Below are 10171 nucleotides of genomic sequence, written 5' to 3' on the forward strand. Positions count from 1 at the left end.
CATCTGTAATACCAGTCCTTACTTTCTCAGGCACCCATGTTGTAGTAATACACATTCACCTCAAGAACATTTGAAAGACTACTTTTTCAGGCTAATTTTCTCTCTCAAGCACAGGGACTGAAAGTTTACTTCCTGGACTATCTCTTGTCCTTACCAGCCCTTGGCACAGAGTTAGAATCTGACTCTCCTTGTGTAAAATGACTTACCACAGCAGAACTTGCATTTGCTACATTTCTGATTGGAGAAAAGTCCGTGCTTTTTGAAGTGTCTGCAGACACTTACTGTCATGCTGGTATTTTATTTTGTACTTTACTTTTTCCATGCAGTGGGCCTGGCGTGCTGTTTTGTTCTCTTTGCTCCCCTTACACTAAAAGTGGTAGAGTTTGGTGGTTGTCGTTGCCTGCTCTAGTGGCAGGTTAATACCTGAGTGCTTCTCACCTGCTGTGGTGTGAGCAAGGAAGAGACTTGAGCGTTCCTGAAAGATTACCAAATTAAACCTAGAAACAACTTTTTCCTTATTATTTCTAATGCCAACTGCCAAAGGTGTCTCTCTTTTGTGATTTTCAGGCTATACAGTTGCACAAACGTTAATCTAATTATTTTCTATATTGCCCTCTGCCTTACAGGTTGGCTTGCAGTCAGCTTTGGTAATTCTTCAAGGGAATTAACTTTGCCATCAGAAATGGAGTATAGGACTCAGTCACCACATCCTGAATGACCGAATCCTTTAATACAAAATGGAGAAGAAACGTAGAAAGAAATGAGCCTGTTTCTTAGGCTTTACCTCAAAAGACCATGAAATCTCTACTTGTTTTGGACCCAGCTTTAAGAATATCCACTTGATCAGCACAGCGAAAGCAACGTTTACCGAAACAAAGATGAACTAGTTTATAAAGAAGAAAATTGTGATTTGCTTATATGGAATTTTTGGAATGAAACCATTTTCTTCTATGACCATGAAGTTTGCAAACATCTGGTTTGTTCTGGTTGTTATTTTACTCTGTGGCAAAAAACACTTCAGTACCAGACTAGGGAATTCCTCTCACGAGGCTCATATATGTCCTGGATGTTCTCGCCTTACTTTGGAAGTGGAATTCACTTCAACAGTCGTGGAGCATGGTAATAAAGAGTTAAGCATTAAAAATAATTAGCCCCGTGAAGTTCAAGTATATGTTAGTGATTTGTGGTGCTTGTGTAATTGTGATATTCAGAGGGTTTCTGTCGAAGCTTGTAAGCTGCTAAATTATATTCGAAAAGAGAAACAGATTTTTTTCAAAGGTTCGTGGTTTAACTGGAAACAGGATTCAAAGACCAAGGAAGAGAGGGGGAAATAATGTGGATGTTAAAAGCTAAAATGGAGCGTGAAGGCTTGGGTGGGCAAGTCTGGCCACTGGTGTGTTCAGTAGCTGTTTGTTTTGACCCAGACAGTGGTACAGTTGAGGCTTTTTTATGAAACGTAACCACAAGTGGGCTTTGAAGGGGTGAGAAAAGCAAGAGATCTCTGTGGGTTTTGTTCAAGAAAAGGTTTGGAAATGGCAATACACGTGTGGAAGAATCGCAGAGGTAATTTTGAAGGGAGCAGATGAAAGGCAAAGCGAGGCAGATATCTCTGCTGCGATGGTGAAGGGTAGCAGTAGGATGCTTTGACTCAGCACCCACTTGCTGCCTCAGGTACCCATCGTGTTCCCACAGCAAAGCTGTGCATGTGCCTGCGCGCTTCAAGGCAGGATGTCAGAGACATTTCTGGGTGTAGTTGGCCAAAGGCTGCCTGAGGTGAACGTGGTGGTGTGCGCTGGGCCTTAGGTCTGCTCACAAATCGCTGATGCGTGGGATGGGACTGGTGGGACTGTGCTAATTCTCTGTGCATGTCCAAGTGGGTGTTAGTGATTTGTACTGTAACTTAGTACCGTGTAGAGGTTAGACATCTTTAAATCATACATGTCAAAAACCATATTGAATTGGCATACCGAGCAGTCTGTACTGCTGATTTTACAGTAAGTCTGTTGCATCTCCTCTGCTCCCTCCCCATCATTTCACCTTGCCATGATACTTTAAATTCTACCTTCCTTTCAAAGGTTTTTGTCGTATTTTGCAGGTTTTCTGATTAAAACAAAACACAAAACCATTATGTGGTGCAGAAATAAATTGCAGATTTCTTGAAGCAACAAAAAAATTGCCTCAAATTGTAATTATTTGAAAGAAAAAAAGAAATATTTGCATCTTTGCAGTGTGAATGCATGAGTAAACTGCTTAAACATCGGTTCTGATGAGTTGTGCTCTTGTTCCAGAGTATATTGTGGCTTTTAATGGATACTTCACAGCTAAAGCTAGAAGTAAGTTTATTTCAAGTGCACTAAAAAGTAGTGATATTGAGAACTGGAGGATTGTACCTCGCAACAACCCAGCCAGTGACTATCCTAGCGATTTTGAAGTTATTCAGATCAATGAGAAGCAGAAAGATGGAGTACTGACACTGGAAGATCATCCAAACATCAAGCGTGTAACACCTCAGCGGAAGGTCTTCCGGTCGCTCAAATATTCAGAGTGTAAGTAACTTTTGGCGTGGTTGCATGAGGTCTGCTTTGAAAAAGTTGTCTCAGCCTTATTTCAGACCATCAGCTTAGTATTACACAAGTGAGAACTGCCCTGCAGTTGCTTAGTTTACAGAAATCTGTTCTTTTGCCTGTGAAATTATCAGGCTCTTGTCATACCTTTGCTGAAGCATGGCAACAGTTCCAGCTGCAGTATAGGAACAGTAGTTTTGCAGCAGTCCGTTAGCAGAGACGGTGGACCACCGTATCCACAGTAGATAAAACGGAAGCTTTTACTGATTTTGATCAGAGAAAACTGATACTAACTCCTCTAAAATGTTTGTTGTAGCAATATGTCGTGTATATTTGCAGGAAAAGCTGGTCTTCTGTGGCTTTCCTCATACTGCATTTTCTTTTTGTCACCCTAATTCTGTGTAGCTGATCCAACGTTGCACTGCAATGAAACCAGATGGACTCAAAAGTGGCAATCATCTCGTCCCTTGAGAAGAGCAAGTCTTTCCTTAGGTTCTGGCTTCTGGCATGCAACAGGCCGACACTCAAGCAGGCGTTTGCTGAGAGCTATCCCACGCCAAGTTGCTCAGACCTTGCAGGCAGATGTCCTCTGGCAGATGGGTTACACAGGTCTGCTTTTATCTGTTGACTTAGAACAATTACCTTCTTTGAAAACACAAGTGAAGTGTAAGGAAAGGCTAATTGGCTCCTATGTTTTAATCTCTCCTTGGGTGTCAGTTCTGGAAGGATTGAGAAGTACTTTGTTTTGAGATGCATTGTGTGCTTATGGAGTGGTCTTCTGCGTGCGTGTGTACTGTACTTAAGAGAACTTTGTCATATTTATGATCTGTGGTTGAATTTCTGAATTGGAATATGAGTTTTCTTCATGCTCTGTAACTTCCTGAGCTTGTAAATTGCGTGCTGCATTAAATGTGTAAAGTTTCTTTGACTTGATAGATTTGCTGTGGAGCTGAATCAGAAAAAGCGATGCTTTTCTGTCACAGGTGCTGGTGTAAGAGTAGCGGTGTTTGACACTGGGCTGAGTGAGAAACATCCACATTTCAAAAATGTAAAGGAGAGAACAAACTGGACTAATGAGAGAACCTTGGATGACGGTGAGTTACTGTGCGCAGTTGCCCAACTATTCCTGACACTGGCTTGTTCTGTTTTGCGCTGTAAAATTGCCGTTGCTGCTGTGGTGCTAACATCCGTTAAAACTGTGTATGTTGAGATTTTAAGCTTAATTTTGCAGTGTCCCGAGCACTTACACTGTAGTCAACAAAGAGTATTAAGGTTCCAGGAGGGTGGTGCATAGAAGTGTCCTTTGAATCGTATGTGGCATTTCATCATAGCATTTAAAAAATGTCAGGGCAGGAGACGTTATGCAGGTATAAATACATTGTCAAAGTAGGTGGAGGTGAGAGCAAAGCCCCACAAAGCTGTTTCTTTCCTATCCGTTTTTATATATCCTGCTGTTTCACAGCACATACCTATTTCCAAACTTAGGAGGGAGAGCATTTTCCTTCTTTACTGTGCAGTCCTAAGCTAATGAGATTTTTGGCACCTTCCTGTAATTTTTTCCTAGTCTGTATAGTTTTAATCAACCAACACTGTGCTGGCTCACGCATATCAACGTGTCGAAGAACCTTTTTAATTTCTGCGGTATGTTTGTGTTCCTTTTTCATTTGTTGACCCAAACTTGCCCTGACCGTATGCTTTCACAGATTGTTAACTTCAAACAGTCTGGGTCACTGAGTCCGTTGACAATGTAATCCCTTTAGAATTCCAGGTATATGCATTTCTTGTTCAGTCTTGTGTGCACCTCCATAGTTTTCTCATGTGTGTTTCTTTGCATTGCAGCACCTGCTTGTGGAACAACTTTCTATTAGTTCTGTGCCCAGATGGTTGCTGGACAGGCAGATTTGGAGTACAGAAATGCAGGCTGCAGGCAGTCCTATAAAGTAGAGGCTAAATTATTTTTTGAGGAGATGAAAAAAATGTGTTTTCTTGTCTCATTATTCATCCTTAACAGAATAGTTATATATAGATATTGGAGAGACAGGATAAAAATCTTCTAAGAAGTTTATGTAAATACACATTGGCCTTTTAACTTGCATTTTCAGAGCCAACCTTTTCCTCTCATGATTGCTTTGTGTGGCTCTTGATTTCATTGGTAGCAATTGGAAGTGGATAAAGGGGTTGTCTGGCCAGACAGTGCTGGAGATTCTGGCCCCACCGAACCCAGTACCAAAATATGATTGAAGAAGACTAGTGCTGAACCTGCTGTTAGCAGGTTGTCATAACGTCTGTTAGATTGATGTGATTTTTTTGTACAGGCAGCGTTTAACAATGCAAATCCTTGTCAATGAAGTGGTTTGTCTTCTAACACCTTATTTGGTTTCCTTCTCTCTTTGATAGGTTTGGGCCATGGGACTTTCGTAGCAGGTGTGATAGCCAGCATGAGAGAATGCCAGGGATTTGCTCCAAATGCAGAACTGCACATTTTCAGAGTGTTCACCAATAACCAGGTAGCTATTTCACATGTGTTCCAATTTCTGCCTTTCCAGATTAATGCTGTGTTAATCCTTTCTTTTGGAATATTGCAAGTAACTTGTAAATGTTGACATGCTTGCTTTGATGAGTGAGAAGGATACATCTTTCTATTTATGAGACAACTTACTACAAGACGACTTACAGTTTCCAAACCTGGTACATTTTTCAGAAATAATATATGGAAGTTTGATCTGTTCAGTGTTGGAGCAATCACTCAAGTGTTCTGACCACAGGAAATACTAGGAGATCATTGTCACTTTTGTGCTTTACTTTGGTATTGTTTCTCCTCTCTGTCTCAAGTCTGTGTTGTCATGGAATACCTGGATTTTCCAGTGATGACTTTTTTCCCTCCTCTTTCTTACATAGGTCTCATATACATCTTGGTTTCTGGATGCCTTTAATTATGCAATTTTAAAGAAGATAGATGTTTTGAATCTAAGTATTGGTGGACCAGACTTCATGGATCATCCGTTTGTCGACAAGGTTAGTGTGAGGAAATAAAGTGATCGGGGAGTTTATATCCCTCACACAAGTGCTGGATTTGCAGAGCTACTTCTTTGCCACAGCTGCTGACAGTTTCTGGTGCTGCTGACGGGTTCTGTGGAGTTTCATTTGCATGAGAAAAATTTTTGTACGGTGTGCAGGCTTTTAGGTATATATTTAAGAAATGGATTTTAAAAAAGCCAAGCACAACCCAAACATTCACAGACGGTGGAAGCATGCCCTTCTACAAAATGCTGTATGTACTGCCAGTAAGTGTGGCTTCTGAGCAGGCATCTAAGTGGGCCCTTAATGGAAGAAGCTTAACTGTAATCCACCCTTGCTTTTTAAAAAAAAACTCTGCATGGTTAATTTATTTTATGGTAAAAAATATGGATAACCTGAACTTAGGAGAAAATGGTTAAAGAACAAATAAGTAAAAAGCACTGGTAGTTGATTCAGCTACATGGCTAGAGATTTGTTTCAGGATAATGAGGTTTTTGTCTTTGTCAATGTCATGGTTCCCTGAATTGTTGATGTGTCTTTCAAAAGCACTAGGCACTAAGTGCTTTTAAAAAGGCTAAAATCTTTCTCTGCAAAGGGTCATTAAGGGATATGAGGCACAGAAATGCTCTCTTTTTTATCATAAACTGCGTTGAAATTTAGTTTGATAGTGTCTTCAATGTTCTCCCGAGAGTATTACTGGAGGGGATCTAGAATAACTTGACTTTGGCATCTGGAGTGCTTTGTTGTGGGCAGGAGTTGTTCTTTTGGAGCAACCTAAATACGTACTCTCAGCAGTGTTGCTGTAAAGGCTGGGTTATTGGTCACATAATCTTAAGAAAATTGGGAGCATAATACTGAATGTACCAGTGAGATGCCTTTTGTAAGTCTCAGTAAGAAAGAGGGGTTGGACTAATGGTTTGCTTATGTCAGGCCCCCTGGAGTGTGTGTTTGTTAGAAAAGTCTCTTGTTTTCGTGGCAAAGCCTTACTGTAAATGTTATTTTTTGAAGGTATGGGAACTGACGGCTAACAACGTCATCATGGTGTCTGCGATTGGAAATGACGGCCCTTTGTATGGGTAAGTTTCAATGGCCACTTCAGACAAAAGCAAATATGGTGTTATTACATGTTTTTGGAAATAGTTGTGCTTGGTCAGGAGGTTTTTCCCCCTCCTTTTTGCTGTAATTTGTTTATAGAAAGTGGCTCACGTTAAACTCCCTCTTTCCACCGTCTTTCTAGCTTGTTGTGGTAGTACAGCAGTTTGTGAAGTACTGTGCTAAATATTTCTCATTGAAACAGGAAAGTCAGTGAAAGAAGAACAACAGTACTTCCAGCTGACATTTCCCTTTTCGTGTGAGCAGATATCTATGAGTACTGCTCTTGGGCTCAAGGAATATAGACGGGATCAAGCCAGAATGCCTTGTGGTCTTTTTCTAAAATAAATGCCTAAAAGTAGATTTTGTTTTGTCTTCAAGATACGTGGTTTAGTAGTTACTGAGTTAGTTACTGAGTTACTAACTGCCTGAAAAGTTGCTCTCACTAGTAAGTATAACTGTATTGGGTAGGACCAAAGTTTGTTTCTGTGAGGGTTAAAAAGAGCATCTGACAAAAATCTGATGGCAGCCTGTCTGTTATCAAGATAAACTTGTGACTGCATCTTGTTTTCTGTTTTGTTTTTGGTCTTCCTATCTCCCAACTTGTTCTAGGACTCTAAATAACCCTGCTGACCAGATGGATGTGATTGGAGTAGGTGGCATTGACTTTGAAGATAATATAGCTCGCTTTTCATCTAGGGGAATGACCACTTGGGTAAGATATCTTGACTGTGGCCAGCCACATCTGCAGCCAAAATAAGGACCCTGGCAAGGGAGCCTTTTCTGGAAGGGTTATCCCATGCAGATGGTATGTGTGGAATAACCAGTGATAAAAGATTTCATCGAAGATCAGAATAGTGAGAGATTTTAAGTCTTTAGGCAAGAACCTTAATGTCCTTTGCAGGGTTTCTCATTGTTAATCTTGACCGCTCTTGACATCCTTGATGGATTTGTTTGTCCAGTACCTATTGATTTACGGTAAGGGCTTGCCTGTGTGCTTAAATCTGTAAAAATGAAGGCCTGCTCTTTCCTTCTTCTTCTTCTTTAGTTGAGAAACCGTAGCATTTCCATATGGTACATGTACTTCTTTGAACTGAGGTGACGGTGACCGCACACATGATTTCATCTGAAATTGCACTGTGACCGAGGGGACTGTTACATGTTTCTGTTCGTGCTGCATCTCGCTCATTAGCCAGCTAGCAGTGTCGTTATCATTTTGCCAGGGTTTTGTGCTTAGCATAAGTACCGGAGTAATTGGCGGTGATGTTAACGTTGAAACATCGAGAACTTTCATAAGCAGCTTGAGCCCTTCTTTGGGTGTTACTTGCTATTCCATGAGTCTGAACCTCAGCTATTTTAGTTGACAGTTTTACTTCTGAATGACCTGCACTTAGTTTAAGTGCCCAAACGAAGCAAGTATTGTTCATTATGTATTAGGGCAATTATCCATCCCTTTTCTTTCACAGGAGCTGCCTGGAGGTTATGGTAGAGTAAAGCCTGATATTGTTACGTATGGCTCAGGAGTGAGAGGTTCTGGTATGAAAGGTGGATGCCGCTCTCTCTCTGGGACAAGCGTAGCATCTCCTGTGGTGGCAGGTGCTGTTACTTTGTTAGTGAGGTAAGTCTCAAATAAGAATCTTCAAAAGGTACTGATGCAGGAAGGTCGTAAAAGGCCCTATAAAGAACCCACCAAATAAAACTAAATTGTGTTTCTATGTAGGACATGAACTTGGAGGATAAAATTAAAGTTCTGCCTGAGACTTTACCTTTTCTGACTAGCTCTACATTTCCCAGGAAAACCTGAGAACTGTTTTGAATAATAGTTAGGTCTTTGACAATATAACTGGGGAGAGCAGTACTATGAAGTAATTTTGTAACATTTTTTAATCATTTTGAATTGCTTAGCTTCTATCAGTTGTGTTGTAAAAGAGCAGCTGCTCAAAGCAGGCACCTGTAACAGATAATTATCTATGTGCTTGTAAATTTTACAGGATTTAGGGGTTTATGACTGTTGGGTTGCGTAAGTAATTTGTTAAACACTGAAGAACTTAAAGGTGGGAGTTACAAGTCTGCCCTTTGTGTTTGTCATCGCTACTGCTTATGGATCGGACGAACCTTTATTTGCAAAATGCCAGAAATTCAAAGTCATCATTGTATTTCCTCCATAAAATGATGTGTTTTTCTTTGAACAACAAAGCTGGTTTTTTCCTCTGGAAGAGTCATATTGTGAAGGATACCAGCATGTTTCCAGTTACAGAGGCTTTGATTTTCTGAATAGTTTATTTAGCATATAAAAATACTTCCCTGATTGTAATGACTGCTGGGTCATGGAGCTGGGTTTTAAACTGATCGCATCGATTGCATTTTATTTACATCGAACGGCTGTTAAGGCAGAGTGGTAAACAGGACTAGCTAGAAGCTGGACTAGAGACCACCTAATGTGATCTGTTGTTTCCTGTTTCAGCACAGTTCAGAAGCGTGAAATGGTGAATCCGGCAAGTATGAAGCAGGCACTTATTGCGTCAGCACGTAGACTTCCTGGAGTCAACATGTTTGAACAAGGACATGGCAAGTTGGATCTTCTGAGAGCTTATCAGATCCTCAACAGCTATAAACCACAGGCCAGGTTAATTTTAATCCTTAATTAATCAATGGTACACTATTGCCTGCTGTGTTTCTTGTAAGAGAGCAGGCGTTGCACGTGTAACTCAGTTGAGCAATCTGTGCTTATGGAACAAGGAGAACTTGCACAGTTCTTATGTAATCCTGAAGCATCAGTTTTGACAGGAGAGCGGATGAAAAGGCGAAGTATTTTCTGCCTAAGTTATAGCAGTGTAGGGGATAAAAGTGTCTGTGAGAGCTAAATTTACTTCCTCTTCTAGCCTCAGGTGCTATGAATAATGTAACCTAGAACACAATGGAAAAGTACTTTCATTTTAACTGTCCAGAGTAAGAACATTCTCACTGTGTGAGAAAGTTTCTTTTTTTGTGTGTGTGTGTAAAAACCCTTTTACAAAACTTAAAAAAAAATAAAGGGGGAGGGAAGAAGATTTTGGGGCAGATTTGGGAAGCGAGGTGAGAGTTTGGTAGAGGAACAATGGCTGGCTTCTTTTATCTGTAATTTTTTCATTGTTGTGTACAGTAGCATGTTCTTGTGTTTACTGATTTTTATTTTTTCTTTAATTTTACCTCCTCCACACTGCTGCAGTTTGAGTCCAAGCTATATTGACTTGACGGAGTGTCCCTACATGTGGCCCTATTGTTCCCAGCCCATATACTATGGAGGGATGCCAACCATTGTCAATGTTACTATCCTTAATGGTATGGGAGTCACTGGGAGAATTGTAGACAAGGTAAGACTTAACATTGTTTCGAGTGCTGACTGTTAATGTTACTGAAACCTTCCCGGAAAAGACTATTTAAGCTATAAATTTCATAGAACAAATGAGGTTTCTTAGTTGCTGAGAGCAAGAGGGCTGTGCTGCCATCCAGCGAGA

The 10171-nt window shown here is 40.5% G+C and overlaps 1 protein-coding gene across 1 annotated transcript; it reads left to right on the forward strand.

Moving 5' to 3' along the window:
- Positions 1–624: 624 nt before the first annotated feature.
- LOC104534043 (membrane-bound transcription factor site-1 protease-like) lies at positions 625–10027 on the forward strand (the record flags this gene model as incomplete). The annotated part of the gene is made up of 11 exons (XM_010193786.1): positions 625–1119; positions 2289–2546; positions 2970–3173; positions 3548–3658; positions 4962–5071; positions 5463–5579; positions 6591–6658; positions 7287–7389; positions 8141–8292; positions 9139–9300; positions 9883–10027. Coding segments are annotated over exons 1-11 (1617 nt in total), but the record flags the coding sequence as incomplete, so codon positions are not given.
- Positions 10028–10171: the final 144 nt, after the last annotated feature.

Source organism: Mesitornis unicolor, unplaced genomic scaffold (genome assembly GCF_000695765.1).
Source record: "Mesitornis unicolor isolate BGI_N332 unplaced genomic scaffold, ASM69576v1 scaffold5321, whole genome shotgun sequence".
Classification (NCBI taxonomy): Eukaryota; Metazoa; Chordata; class Aves; order Mesitornithiformes; family Mesitornithidae; genus Mesitornis; species Mesitornis unicolor.